The sequence below is a fragment of the Peromyscus leucopus genome, chromosome 8b, assembly GCF_004664715.2.
Source record: "Peromyscus leucopus breed LL Stock chromosome 8b, UCI_PerLeu_2.1, whole genome shotgun sequence".
Classification (NCBI taxonomy): Eukaryota; Metazoa; Chordata; class Mammalia; order Rodentia; family Cricetidae; genus Peromyscus; species Peromyscus leucopus.
Genome location: NC_051086.1, coordinates 91,880,046 through 91,894,541, shown reverse-complemented (window position 1 = coordinate 91,894,541; position 14,496 = coordinate 91,880,046). Strand labels below are relative to the sequence as shown.

Genomic DNA, 14,496 nt, shown 5'->3' with positions numbered 1-14,496 from the left:
CATAGAGAAAACTTGTTTCAAAAAAAAAAAAAAAATTCCAGGTTCAAAGAGCGCTTTTCGTATATATGAAAGATCCTGGGTTCCATTCATAGCACTGTCAAGAAAAGAAAAAAAAAAACTTGTCTAATAGATGATAGGATTAACGAAGAATTATTGTTCTTTAGAGAGAGAACATTTCGGTATCAGAGCCCGGAAGCATCAGCTTGGTATCCATACACAACCACAAGTTCTGGCCGGCATTCCCCCGCCGACCTCTGGGGACGCTGTGCAATCAGTGCTCGCTTTGCGCCGCCGGAAGTTGTCTTGAAGGCCGGACGTTGGGAGGGGGACGGGCCTCCAGGACAAGTACTTCCACCCAGAGGAAGAGGGGCGTCCTTACAGTCGAACCGCTCCTCCCATGGTCCGGCCCACTCCGGGGGGCACCTCAGCGGGAGTGCTGCGGGGACCCCGGAGGTATGGAGCTGGGAGGCGGGGCTCAGATCGGCCTCTGGCCCTGGTTCACTTCGGTTGTCCTGTCTCTGCCTCTGATAGTTTCTGAGGGGTGCCCTTCAGGGGAAGTCTGTGGCGGCGGCCTCTGGCAGCTTCTCGAGTCTGGCTTACTAAAACGCTCAGACCATGGGGTGGAGATCGGTTTCAGGAGACGCTCCTGGAGAGGTTTTTGTTCGGCACCCCTTTGGGGCTGGATCTCTGCTTTCTGCGGGGCAGGGAGGGGAGATCACCGGAGCTCCCCAGGAGCCTGTGTTTGGAAGTTTCCCTTTAGGAGACCTCTCTCCGGAGTCTCTTCAGAGAGTGTATAAATCTGAGCTTTCTCTCTGTGCCTGTCAGTCCAAGGGCCGTAAAATCCCTTTCCAAAGCCCCTTTCCTATGATTCTGTCGCTCACTTCTTATCTGATGTTGTTCTTTTTTTTTTTTTTTTTTTTTAACCCGTGGACCTGAATCGGAATGGTTAGAATTTATTCTCTCCCAATTAGTCATTCAGGAGCAAGTTATTCTCTATATTTGCACACTCTCCCCAAGAAGATGACTTTAGTCATTCAGGAGCAAGCTATTCTCTGTATTTGCACACTCTCCCCGAGAAGATGACTTCAGACGAATCTTAATTTGTGTTTCTTTCATCGTGGGGGTCCTAGTTAAAGAGAGAAAACAGCCTGGTGTGCACATGCCTGTACTCCCAGCACTTGAGAGGTAGAGGCAAGAGAATCAGCTCAAAGCCGGCCTCAACTGTTTCATCCTCTGGAAGCTGGCTTGAGCTTTATGAGGTCCTGTCTCAAAAAAAAAAAAAAAAAAAAAAAAAAAAAAAAAAAAAAACAGAACACAAACAGACAGACAGAAAAAGAGCAAGAGTGCTTGTGGAACTTCCTTCAGTCATTGGTGTCCTAGACCTCCTGTGCACCGGGAAGAACCTGGCCAGCTGTTTTCTTAAACCACACTCTGGGCCTCTCCCTTTATGGTGGTGTGCCAAATCCTGGCCACTCCTGGGACAAGTGGGTTAATTACAGCACAGTTCACTGCTCAGGAGTGCATGTAAACACGCCAAGGTGCTGCTGAAACCCTGGAGCTTCCCGATTCCGTTGTCTCTCTGAATTTCATCTTCCCTTACCACACTACCTCTGTTCTTCAAGGTGGAAAGCTAACCATGGGGAAGAGCTGCAAGGTGGTCGTGTGCGGCCAGGCCTCGGTGGGCAAAACTTCCATTCTTGAGCAGCTCCTGTACGGGAACCATGTTGTGGGTGAGTGTTGCCGGGGCTGGCGGACTGGTGGACGATGTCGGATATGGCAATGATTTGATCACCTTAGGAACACAAAGGGCCAAAAAGGGCACCAGCTCCTTTTACATCCTCAAAATTGGGGCTAAGGGCATGACTGACTCCTAGAGTCCTGGTCTAACATGGAGTAGGCCTTGAGTTTGAACCCCAGCAGTGGAGAAAAAAAAGCAAAACATTGTACTCCCCAGTTCTACAACATCGAACAAATCTAGAAGGAAGACACCCAAAGCCACGATAGGAAAAAAAAACCCACTTGGCGCTTCTGCGAATGTGCATTTCTGTGCGTGCATGCCCATGTGTGTGCATATTGTGCAGAGGTCAGAGGTGGATGTGTGGTGTCTGCTTCTGCAACTCTCTGCTTTGTTGTTATTATTATCATCTTTAAGATGGCCTCACCATATAGACCAGGCTAGCCTGGAACTCACAGAGATCAATCTGCCCCTGCCCTTGCCCCTCCGAGAGCTTTGATTCAAGGTGTGTGGCACCATACCCAGTTTTGTGTTGCACTTTTGCTTAGTGTGATAATGACATGACCTTCATTCCCCAGGTCATTTCTGTCCAACTCTCTCAAGTCTGGCCTCTCCTGAGCCCCTCATTCCTTATGCTCCATGGCTAGTCAGCTCATTAGGACGTCTACCTCTCTCACATTTCCCATCTCCCTTGACTCTTAATCAAGTCTCATTTTAACCCAGGTTCTGAGATGATTGAGACCCAGGAAGACATCTACGTAGGCTCCATTGAGACAGACCGAGGGGTGCGGGAGCAAGTGCGTTTCTACGACACGCGGGGTCTCCGAGATGGGGCCGAGCTGCCCAGGCACTGCTTCTCCTGCACTGATGGCTACGTCCTGGTCTACAGCACAGACAGCCGAGAATCGTTTCAGCGCGTTGAGCTGCTCAAGAAGGAAATCGACAAGTCCAAGGACAAGAAGGAGGTACGTGTCCCGGACTCCTGCTGGGAGCCCAGTGTTAGGAGAGCACGGGTCCTTGGCCGGCTTTGGGGTGCTGGCATGATTCCCATTGTGCTCATTTGCCAAGGGGTAGTTTAGGAGCTAGAAGACTGTGAAGGTCATTGGAGAGGGTCTTCAAGCCATCTCCATACAAGAGGTGGCCTTGTGATCGGACAGTTGAAAGAGACTTTTCTTTGGTTTAGTAGGGTCCCTTCGAATACACAAAGCTCCCCATAATCTTTCTTCCCTGTGATCCCATGCTCTTGCCAGTCCTCCAAAGTTGTGTAAGCCGTTGACCTCTGGGAACTGCAGCTGCCAGCTCCTCCTGATCCTGAGCCACTGCACATGTACAGCCTCTACTCTTTTTCTTTTTTTTCAAAACAGAGTCTCTCTGTAACAGCTCTGCCTGTCCTGGAACTCACACTCTGTAGACCAGCCTGGCCTTGAACTCGCAGAGACCCTCCTGCCTCTGCCTCCCGAGTGCTGAGATTAAAGACGTGTGCCACCACCACCCAGCCAGCCTCTACTCTTGTCTCTCTTCTCCAGGTCACCATCGTGGTCCTTGGCAACAAGTGTGACCTGCAGGAGCAGCGTCGTGTCGACCCGGATGTGGCACAGCATTGGGCCAAGTCAGAGAAGGTGAAACTGTGGGAGGTGTCAGTGGCCGACCGCCGTTCCCTCCTGGAGCCTTTCATCTACCTGGCCAGCAAGATGACCCAGCCCCAGAGCAAGTCCGCCTTCCCTCTCAGCCGCAAGAACAAGGGCAGTGGCTCCCTGGATGGCTGAAGGGCTGCCCTTCTGTCTTTACCGTTCCAACCCCATTCTGGGATGGGCTGAGGGCACAGGGGCACAGAAGCAAGCCGTTCTTCCAGTCAGTAAGGGAACGACCCTCCAGGTCAGGAAGCTGGGCTGGCCCAGGCCAGTACCACTTTTGTCCCCTCTTAACTCCAAGAAGTGCAAGAGAACTTGATTGCTGGCCTTCCCCGTGACCCTTCCATGATAGCCCACCCTGCCCCCGGCTCACATCACATTTTCTCCACAGTCACCTGGACACTTAGGGTACATAGTGTCTCTTCCATCTGCCTGGGCAGGAAGCGGGGCTGTCATGCCAAAGTGCCCAGTCCAGGGTCTAGCTCCTATCAGGGATTCCAGCTCTCTAAATTTCCTGCCAGTAACCCAGCACCAGCCTGGGCCTGAGAAAGGGACCAGGTATTGTGAGCGCACGGTTATACTTGCTGATCTTAGGTTTGGCTCCTCGTCCCTCACCCTGACCTTTCCCCTGGCCTGTCCAAGACTGGGAAAAGCCAGGCTTCTGGGAGTGGCGTTTTCTGTTTGACCTCCACCCATCTCCCAGCCGTTTCACTTCCTCTTCCTGCTCTGGGAGCAGAGGCCTCATTGGTTGCGGTGGAGTGGAATGATGACTGGCATGTCCGTCACCCTGTGACCTCCCAAGGCCATTCTTCTCTGGGCGTCAGTTTTCTCATCTGTGAGTTGACAGGAGCTTGGATACTCGGTAGTTTTCTACACTAGGTGGCTTGGGCCTCCTGTGTCTCTGCCCCTGCTTCACCCTCTTCAAGGTGCTATACCTACCAGCCCTGGCGGCTGGACCAGCCTCTGCTAACCACCAGGGGGCAGGAGCGCACTCTGTGCGCCGAGGAGCACCGTCTGGACCCGCCCGTAGGGCTGGTGTCCATCCCTCGGGTTGTTTTCGGCTAGTGGCTGGATTTATATTTATATTCTCTGTATTTGTCTGCCTGCTACCCTGGTGAAGGTGGGATAAGCCCCTCCTCCAGCCCTTCCTTCTTACCTCAGATGCCTGAACAGAACCAGGCAAACCAGTAGCAGCTTCCTAGGAGCTGCCAGGCCTTGCATCCGGGGTTGTGCTCTCAAGGGAGCCCATAACCCACAACTTCTGGTGCCCACCTTGAGCCTCTGATGTGCGCACCTCACGTGAGTTAGACACTACAGCCAGGCCACCTCCAGTACCACCCTCCTCTTCAGAGCACGTGAGAAGGGGCTGGTGCCCGGGGCTGCGCAAGGAGAGTCAGGGCATCTACAGGCTCAGGCTTGAAGTTCATTTATTAATGTGTTGGACACAATAAAACCACAACTGCTGTTATCAAAAAGTTTCCCTCCCCTGAACCCTTTTCTTTCCCCATTGGAAATAGCTTTCGGGGAGGGGGGGGGATACAAGTAGAGATACTGGCGGAGTCCCATATTGAGTGGGGGTGGTACTGGCTTTGGCAACGTGAAAGTGGATCTTGAGGGCATGTAGGACTGTGTACCAGCCCTGAGCTCCACCGTTGGAGAGACTGGACCCCAGTCTGGAGTGGAGAGCCCCCCCTTGGGGTTCAAGGGAAAACACTGAAAGGTTACGAAGGACAGCTGTGGTAAGACAGGTCACTTCTGTTAAAGCCAGGGCCAGGCAGGGTGGTGCACGCCTTTAATCCCAGCACTCGAGGCAGAGGCGAGTGGATCTCTTGCGTTTGCCAGCCTGGTCTACAGAGTTCCAGACCAGCCAGGGCTACTACAGTCAGGTCCAGCCTGATCACCACTCTCACCTAGCCTCACCCCTACAGAGAAGATGGAGCTTCCCCTCAGCTCTGCCTCACTTTTACAGTACTTTGAAGGACTTTGGGGGCCTCTTATCTCCATGGTCCTGTGCCATACTCCATGGTCAACTTTTGTGTTTGTTTTGAAACAGTATCTAGCTATATGGCCCAAACTGACTGAACTCATGGTCCAGATACCAGGATTGTAGGCATGTACCACCACACCTGGCTACCACATGGTAAACACGGCTAATAGGTTCCAACCCAGTCAGTGTGAGCTCCCTTTTTCCAGTGGTTGTTCAGAGGGCCCTAGAACGTGGCAAGAGAGGCTGGCTTGTGGGAGCTAAGATGTGGAGTCTGCACTGTGAGTCTGGATGGGGTGGGGGTGTGAGAGCACCATGTGGCTGGGACTGTGATTTTGCATAGATCTTTGGGATTCATGGAGCCATAGATGCAAGGGCAGCCCAGGACTGGCCCAGGAAAGGAGAGTACTGACAGTCCTCAGACCCAGGGGACTGGAAAAATCCCAGTCTGAGTGAAGAGCAGTCGCCCCCAGGTTGGGTGGGAACCCCACAAATGGCCAAAGGCAGTCCCTGGGATGTGGAGACAAGTGCTTGCCAGGAAGAGAGAGGATGTGGCCATCCTGGGACCCCTAATAGGGGGCAAAGAGGATGGGTCCTGCAGCCGGGCGGACGGCCCCTGCTGGAGCACGGAACAGAGCTGGACCCAGGACAGGAGCTGGGAAGAGAGTGGCAGCTGCTGTTGCGGCAGGCCGGAGGGCCAGGGGCCCGGGCAGGGCACAGATGGCAGCAGCTGTGGTGGGCAGCGGACTGGGCAGGAAGCGGGCTGCCAGTGTCTTGGTGAGTTGCTTCTGCAAGGCCAATTTAGACTACAAAAAAACAAAGAGAGAGATAGGGCCTCCGATACCAGAGAAGCCCACCCCCTCCCGGGGACACATCCAGAAGCTTTTTTGCCTCAGGGACGTGACTTTTAGAGTCTAACCGCCTCCTTCCCACCCCCGAACAGCCATTCCAGAGGGCTTGCTGGGCCACCTGTCTTCCTGCCCAGCAGATGCACAACCTCAGGACAGGCAGAGCCAGGACACTGGGAGGAGGAGGAGGAAGAGACGGTCCCTAGAATAAGCACACCCACCCCTGGTTTTTGCCCCCATATTATGACCTTAGCCCACCCCACCCACCGGAAATTCCTCTGGGCATAGCCCAAACCCAGCCCTAACCCTGTCCCTGCCCAGGCAGCTGCAGGGCTGGCACCTTCCTGCCACGCCCTAAGCCTTTCAGCTGGCCCCTTCTCCTCCCTCCCTCGGAGACGGTTGCCTAGAGACAGGTACCTTGAGGACACTCACAGCCAGAGCTGCCTGTTTCTGCAGTTTGCTGTGCTGGCTGGAGGTCTTGGGGGGCTTCCCAGCCAGGCGATCTTTGTGCCTCCGGCTGCTCATGTGCTAACAGACAGAATGGGGGTGAGATGAGGAAGACCACAGAACCCCAAGTTAGTCTGTTGCCCAGACAGATCTCACATTTAACCCACACAGGAGGGGTTCTCACGATGGGGCAGCCCCAGGCAGCCTTCTTGCCCTGCCATATCCACCCATCAGTGGGCATCAACCCTTCCTCCCTTGCTCTGATGCCCACCCAGTCCCGGTCTTCCTTCTCCTACCTGCTTGAGTTGGGTCTCTGAATTGACCTGGAGCTGACAGAGGGCACAGTGGAAGGGAGGGCTGGGTCCCTGCCGACCCCCACGGTTTCCTATCACTCTCTTTGTCTTGTGTCCAGCCCCTCCCCGGGACACAGGACGGCCCCGGCCCCTTCGGGGAGCCCCTTGATGCCCTTCCACCATCCATCGGTGCTTAGCTCCTGGAAGGAAAGCAGTCTGTCGGTACAGAAGGGAGGCCACGGCACCAAACTAAGTTAGCCGGCTGCCCCCTTGCAAACCTTTTACTCTGCACACACACAGCGCTCCAGCCATGTGGGCTTCCCTTCCCAGCATGCCTGGCTTGTCTGTGGCTTCCTGTGGACATCCCCCAAGGAAGGCCTTCTTATAGGCATCTGGGCTAAAGCCCTTTCCTTTTGACCCAAGAATGGAAGAGGGTCCTCCTGTCCGTAGCAACCTTCAGTTGTGGTTGCTGCAGACTTCTCTTCCCAATGCCCCCTCCCTTGGGATCAAGAGGAGAACCCAGTAATGCCTGCTTAGTAACCGTGGGTAGGGTTCCTCTGTCACCCGGCCATAGATGCCCTGGATCCTGGGGAGCACTGACCTGTGTTGTGAGCCTGAAGCTGAGAGGCTGAGTTTGCTGTCACTTTACACGTAGGGCAGTAGAGGCACCCTTTTTCACGCCTGCCTTCCCCATTCACTCCACTTCCTGCAGCCACTTCTCCTGGCTCGGGCCCTGGTGCTTCTCTGCCAGGATCCGGGGAGCAGGGTGGGCAGGAAGAGGAAGAAGAGGAAGAGGAAGCAGCGGCATCCGAGAGGTCTGAGTGGGCTGGTTCTCTGGCTGATGTGTCTGGGGTCGGTGATAGCTGAAGTGAAGGGCCGAGAGGAGGGGATGCAGGATCTGCAAGGAGATGGGACATAGGGGGAGATTCCGGCCCCTGAGGCTCAGCACTGATGGTGGAAACAGTGTGGGTGGGTGGAAAGCTTCCCAGTGCAAGGAAAGCTAGGCTCACCTTGCCACCGACTCTCTAGGCAAACTCGGGCCTCAGTTTCCCTGTGTAAAAGTCATAAAACTGGAAGGAGCAGGGTGCCCTGACATTCTAGCGCCTCAGCATTAAGTAAGCAGAAGTCTTAACCAGAAAGATGTGCTAGAATGTCTATAAAATATTACTCATAATAGCATAAAACTGGAAATTGCAGAGTCCATCACACAGGAGAACGGTGGCATATCCATGCACTAGAGTAACACACAGCAGCAAAAACCAAAAACTGCTACATGTAAACTCAAACACATAACGAATGTTGGCGGGTGTTTGTTTGTTTTTGGTCAGGGTCTCGTGCATCTCATGCTGGTCATGAACTCACTATGTAGCTGAGGATGCCCTTGAACTTTTAATCCTCCTGCCCCCACCTCCCAAGTGTTGTGATCATGGGTTTGGGCCACTATGCCTGGGTCTGTGTTGGTGCTGGGATCCAACCCAGGATTTCCCATGTGGTATGTAAACCCTCTACCCACTGGGCTACACACCCAGCCCCCTGTCTTTTGTTTTCTGTGACAGGGTCTTCTGGAACCTAGGCTAGCCTTGGACTCAATGCATAGCCCAGGCAGACCCAGACCTCTCAGTTCCCCTCCTTGGTCTGTAAGGGGTGTGGAGGACAGTGGTGCAGGGGCTTCTCCCTCTGGCCCTCAGGAAAATAAAAACCACCAAACATATCCACATTTGTTTGCAGACCGCTGACCTCTGGATGGTGGAGAACATATGTTTCTACTGTTTCGGCCACCCACTTGGTAGCCGTTTGTTCTGCCAGGCTTAGGGAACGAACACAGGTAGTAGTTAGGAAGGATCCTGGCTCAGGCTAGGCGTGCCCGGCAGCATGTTACCTGTTCCAGATGAGCCCGAGCAAAGTCAGTAAACAGTCGGTGTCTGCCCCTGCCTGTGTATACAGAAGAATTTCCCAGCAAGAAAGGTGGTGGGGGGCGAGAGATGGCTCACCGGTTAAGAGGGTTAAGAGCATTCGCAGCTCTTGCAGCGATGACGACCCCTAGCACCCACGCTAGGCCCTTCCCAACCGCTCGTACTCCAGCTCCAGGGATCGGATGCCCTCTTTTGGCCTTTCTGTTCCACGGGCACACACACACATGCACGTACGCACGCATGCACGCACGCTCACACACACACAAAACCGCAATAACAACAACAAAGACAATCCAAGCTCGTGAAGAGCCAGAGTCACTTAAGCCACTGTCAGAAGCCAGCCTTGATGGGGGACTCAGTTCAGGACTGACCTCTGCTCTGTGGACTTCCGGGACCTCCACTGGCTGGAGGTGAGGCTGAAGATGCCACCGTCCCATTTGGGGTCAGGTTTCGAGGCCTCTGCTTGCTCTTGGCAGCCTCGACAGCCTTGAGTTTTCTGGCATGTCTGTGGCCCTTGTAATGAGCTTCTGCCTGGTTCTGGAAAAGGGAGGGGAGGTCATGCCTCATCCAGGAGTGATGTTGCGCAGGGGAACAGGCCAGAGGGATATGGGGTTCCAGGGGTACAAGGCTGGGGCACAAGAGCTGAAGTCAGTGTCCCGTCATCCCCACATGCATCTGGTCCTGAGGTTTACAGAAAGCGTCCTCACAGGAACTCCAAAGCCTCTGCCTTCAGAACCCAGCTCAGCCATTTATAAGTTGTGCTTCTTTAGGTAAGTCACAGAACCTCACTGAATTTCCTCACCCATAAGTGTGTGTGTGTGTGTGTGTGTGTGTGTGTGTGTGTGTGTGTGTGTGTGTGTTGAACTGGGATTGAACACAGTCTCATGGGAGCTAGGCAAATGCTCTCTCCCTGGGGCCGTATCTCTAGCCATGTTTGCTTTTACTGTGTGTTCCCAGATCCAGAAGGGTTGAGTCCAGGGACATTCACCAAGTGATTCCCTTAGTGTCTGCCTGTATATACAGAATATTCTGGAAGTGAACTACTTATTGTGTGCTCCAGGCTGGCTTTAAACTCCTGATCCTCCTGCCTCAGCCTCCCAAGTGCTGGCATCGCAGGTGTGCAGCACTGTGGCCAGCTTGAAGCTTTGTGACTGTCCAGGTAAAATGCAATAGGAATTGTAAGTCCAGTTTGTAAAGTAGAGCTCCTGAATGTTAAGGGGTACACATATGGAAAGCACAGAAGTACTCATATTTGGGGCTTATGTACTCCAAAAACATTCATCCCATTGTTCATTTTTTTAAATTGAGCATTTTGAAGTTGGCCCAGCCATTCTGCCAGGGCCTAAGTATGGAGACATGTCCCTTCCAGCAATTCTCTTTGCCTTCTTTTTGTGGAATGATGTGACCTAAACAACTGGAAAGAACACAGCTGGGCTATCAGCATCCTCTCTACTTCACTAAGAGTCTCTACTGTGGCTTCTCAAGTCCTGTTTCCCAAAGGTGGGGAAGACAAGCCTCCACAGCCCTTCCTTGAACTCTCCGGCTGCAGTCCACAGTGGTTTTGACATCTAACCCAAACCCTACGGTAAAGATCCTCCTCTCCCCCAGGATAGGCTGCGGTGGGTGTATGCAGACCTCAGGGTCAGCCAGGACTGGGTTCAAATCCTGGCAATGATAGTTCCCAGCAGTGTCCTCAGGCAAGCTGTTTACCACTCTGAGACTGTCCTCCTCAGAAAAGTGGAGATAGATGGTAATTGTGCCTCTCTGCCTCTCACAGATGCATCATGGGAGTCCATTAAGATGATGAAGTATAGTGGTGCACACCTTTAATCCCAGCACTCGGGAGGCAGAGGCAGGCAGATTTCTGTGAGTTCAAGGCCAGCCTGGTCTATAGTTCCAGGACAGCTAGAGCTACATAGTGAAACTCTGTCTCGACAGCAACAACACAGTTCACTGAACCTGGGCATGGTGGTGCACATATTTCATACCAGCACTAGGGAGGCAGTGACAGGTGACCTCTGTGAGTTTGAGACCAGCCTAGTTTCTGTAACAAGTTCCAGCCCCTCCCCTCAAAGATACTGGGGTGAATACATGCTTTAAACATCTCGGGTCAAGACCAGGAGCTCATACTATGGCCTCTGGGACATCCAAAAGATGGGTGTGAAGCAGAGGGGAGAAAATGGAATCCCAGTAGGCTACATGTGGGCGGGAGGGGTTATGAGAAGGGGCAGGAGTCAGCAGAGGGTGGGGAGTCGGAGCACGGTTCCTTTACAACGGCCCAAAGGAGGCCCAGATCCCTCCCACCCATTTCCACGACTCCCTCTCACCGCTGAGTTGAACCTCAGGTGACAGATGTTACAGGAGATGAACAGCTTCTTCTTCAGAGGGGAGGGGACCCCAAACGTGTGGCTGATGACAGCTTTCTGGACGGGGTCCATCTGTGAGGGTGAATGACAGAGCTCAGTTCCTCCTGCACACTCCAGAGGTGCAGTTCCAAATCCGGTCAGCCTCCCAGACCTCTCCTGCCCTGTAGCTGTACCCCAGACGAGGGGATAGCCTAATCTAGGCAGGCGGCAAGGGGATGGCCAGAGTGACCTGAATACTTAGAGTCATGGCCTGACTCTCACAGGATCACCTTGGCATCTCTTGCTGCCCTTCTGATCTTAGTTTGGGGGTTCCATTTTCTCTTTTCGAAGGGGTGCAGCATTGGGACAAAGAGTTGAGCACAGACCACAGCAGGGAGGGACAAAGACGCTGTGGAGGGTGGGGTTCCCTTTCTCCCAACCCAGCTTTTATGTCTGGCCCTGAGGGTGGGGGTGGGAAACCCTACCTGACTTGCCAGCTCTGTGGCTGTCCCAGAGTCTGATGCCTACTAAGGAGAGTGAAAGCCATGACCAGGGAGGCAAGTGGCCAAGCAGGACAGCACAGGGAGGACTGAGGCCCCCCAAGTAGCAGGATTGTCCCTTTGGAACATGAGCTTGAGTGTTTTCTTTCTTTTCTCCATTTTAAGTTTTGTACATTCTTTCCATCTATCTATCTATCTATCTATCTATCTATCTATCTATCTATCTATATATATATATATATATGTATATATATATATAAGGCAAGGTCTAATCTAGCACAGGCTGGCCTTGGATGTCCTGTCTTCCTGCCTCTGCTTCCAAGTATTGGGACGATAGAAATGCAACATCTTGCAATTTTCTTTTCTTTTTCTTTTTTTTTCTTTGTAGAGTCTCGAGCAGTCTAGGCTGGTCTCTAACTCACTTTGTACTTTGTAGTTGAGGGTGACCTTAAATTGTCCCTCCTGCCTCTACCGCCCAAGTGTTGGGATTAAAAGCCTGTGTCGCCACGTCTGATTTATGCGGGGCTGAGAATCAAACCCTAGCTTTGCGCATGCTGGGCGAGTACTCTGCCAACTGACCGATACTCTAATCCACTTCAACATTATTTTTCCTGTTGTCTTTTCTCAGGGGCCTAAGTTTTGGGGTTTTGTTCTGTTTTGACACAGAGTCTCACCACGTAGCTCAGACCGGCCTTTGACTGACTGTATAGCCCAGGTCGTCATTACACACATTCCTTCTGCCTGACTCTCCAGAGCGCTAGCATTCAAGGTAGGCCACCTTGCCGTCCTTTCGGGGCCTAGGTTGTTGGATTCAAACCAGAAGTTGTCTGGGTTAGTCACAAGGAACTTCCCAAACCTTCCTTCCCATGGGAGGGAACCAGAGGCAGGGAGGAGAATATGCTGGAGAGACTGCCCTGAGAACAGGTTCCAACCTGGACAGTGCCAAGGTAGAGCAGAACCAGCGTCAGGACCTTAACGGGAGGTCTTGGCACTGGGCCAGCCGTGGTGTCACCTGCCTCTGAGAGACAGCGCCTTTGAGCATCTGTAAATGACAGTGGGGGCTGAAGCCCATAGACCCATGCCCAAATGTCTCATACTCCTCAGGACTTCCGTTCAACCCTGGAGGTGACAAAAGGGAGGGGACTCCTACAGGTTACTGGGAGGACATGTGACATAGTCTTCTGAGGAAGGAGTGGAGTTCATCTACGACTTCATCCGATTTTCAGAATGAAAAGGGGTGCTGTTCCTCACACCTCATGGGGTACTCCTAACATTTGTCCTACCCCCCCCCACACATAAATGAGTGCGCACACACACACACACACACACACACACACCACACCACACCACACCACACAACTGAGTGCATGCACATGAGAGAGAAATATACAGACACCAAGCACATGAGCTTAGAAGCAGTCACAGACTCACGAGCAGAAAGCCACTCTCAGACACAGATATTATCCAACCATGGATGGCCTCTCAGTCACCTAAAACACATACATTCCAGCACATAAGAGAAGGAACAAAGACATCCAAAGCCCTCAGATTCACATGCACACATAGTACATACAACTCCCTAGGCACACACACAAAAGTCCTCACAAACAATACACAAATCCACACCCACCCATAACACACAGACCTCCAGAGACACAAGCTCCAACACAAAGACATAACTCAAGATCTAGCGCGATGGCTCAGCAGTGAAAAGCACTTGATGTGCTACCACGAGGATGCGAGTTCAGATCCCAGCACCCACACAACCAACCAGGTGCCCTGGCAAGTCTGTAATCGCAGCTCCAATGGGGACAGAGGCAGGAGGATTGCTGGGTCTTGCTGGTCCCTAGTCTCACTGAGAAAACAGGAGCTCCAGGACATCCAATGACCTCCTTCTGGCTGCTGCACACGCACAGGCATGTGTACCCACACATGGGAACATACAGTGACTCAAACACATGATTAAATAGAGAAATAATAAAATAATCTTTAACCCAAAAATCAAAGACACAATCCAAGTGCACACAGACACATCTGGATCAGCCACAGAAAAAATCATCTCTGGGCAGTTGTGATATGGGGTGGGAATGATATCATCATCTCTAGCTAGGAGACAGCTGGGTTCTGGGTCCCTATTTGGTAGCACCTAGGGTCCGCTGAGTCACCTTCCTTGCCCACCCCCACATTTGCATACGTTCCCACCCGCCTGCCCAGCCCATACCGTGCTGAAGTTGGGGAAGAGACTGAGCGGGGCGGTGCCATTGAAGTGGAGGGCGAGCAAGTGCTTGAAGTCCAGCGGGGTTTGCAGAGGCCGGGTGGGCAGGGTCAGGGAGGCCAGCAGGGGGCTGGGGGCGCTGGAGGCCGGGCCTGCTGCAGGAGGAAGAAGGGCAGGGTCTGAAGTGAGGAGCCAGAGGGCTCTCTCCCACCTCTGCTGCCGCAAAGAAAGGCTGTTTTACAGCCAGGACAGGAACTCCTGGCTCCCTCTTTATAACTGTACCAGCCGAACCCAGTCGGGGAAGCAGAGTCAGGGAGTCTACAGCTCAAGCCTCCTAGGCAGAAGAGTGACCCTCTCTCACAGACAGGGTCAGCACAGTGACCCAAATAGACACCCAAAAGGGAGTCCGCCAAGAGAGGGGTCGGAGGAGTCAGGGGCGACATACACACAACTATGTTGACAGCCTGGTGTTCTGTGTTCCCGCTTTATCCCACGCACCGAACTCAGGGAGTGTAGGGAAAGGTCAGTTCCCTTTCCTCTCACTAACTGTCCCCTCTCTCCCTTTAGGCTCCACACCACTCACAG

At 53.0% G+C, this 14,496-nt stretch overlaps 2 protein-coding genes across 8 annotated transcripts in view; one reads left to right on the top strand and one right to left on the bottom strand.

Moving 5' to 3' along the window:
- Window positions 1–303: 303 nt before the first annotated feature.
- Nkiras2 (NFKB inhibitor interacting Ras like 2) lies at window positions 304–4,841 on the top strand. The gene is made up of 4 exons (XM_028856849.2): window positions 304–453; window positions 1,623–1,730; window positions 2,459–2,700; window positions 3,262–4,841. Exons 2-4 carry the CDS (start codon window positions 1,637–1,639, stop codon window positions 3,499–3,501), a joined length of 576 nt encoding a protein of 191 aa, XP_028712682.1. The 5' UTR covers window positions 304–453; window positions 1,623–1,636; the 3' UTR covers window positions 3,502–4,841.
- Znf385c (zinc finger protein 385C) overlaps window positions 4,777–14,496 on the bottom strand; it is a 52,694-nt gene continuing 42,974 nt past the window's right edge. For 3 of the 7 annotated variants that reach the window (XM_028856850.2, XM_037200638.1, XM_037200641.1), the window contains exons 3-9: window positions 13,918–14,066; window positions 11,179–11,289; window positions 9,223–9,388; window positions 7,540–7,836; window positions 6,942–7,138; window positions 6,616–6,726; window positions 4,777–6,156 (exon numbers count right to left, since the gene is read on the bottom strand). In XM_028856850.2, coding sequence (XP_028712683.1) covers window positions 5,920–6,156; window positions 6,616–6,726; window positions 6,942–7,138; window positions 7,540–7,836; window positions 9,223–9,388; window positions 11,179–11,289; window positions 13,918–14,066 — 1,268 coding nt within the window. In that variant the 3' untranslated portion in view covers window positions 4,777–5,919. The remainder of the gene's footprint in view (window positions 6,157–6,615; window positions 6,727–6,941; window positions 7,139–7,539; window positions 7,837–9,222; window positions 9,389–11,178; window positions 11,290–13,917; window positions 14,067–14,496) is intronic. The other 4 variants (XM_037200642.1, XM_037200640.1, XM_028856851.2 and 1 more) reach the window with 2 other exon arrangements.

Bases quoted from the DNA above. Each gene is read 5' to 3' on its own strand.
- Nkiras2 (XM_028856849.2), top strand. From the start codon at position 1,637: ATGGGGAAGAGCTGCAAGGTGGTCGTGTGCGGCCAGGCCTCGGTGGGC. The intron at 1,731-2,458 runs GTGAGTGTTGCC...ATTTTAACCCAG, and splicing joins GTACGGGAACCATGTTGTGG to GTTCTGAGATGATTGAGACC. The intron at 2,701-3,261 runs GTACGTGTCCCG...TCTCTTCTCCAG, and splicing joins AGTCCAAGGACAAGAAGGAG to GTCACCATCGTGGTCCTTGG.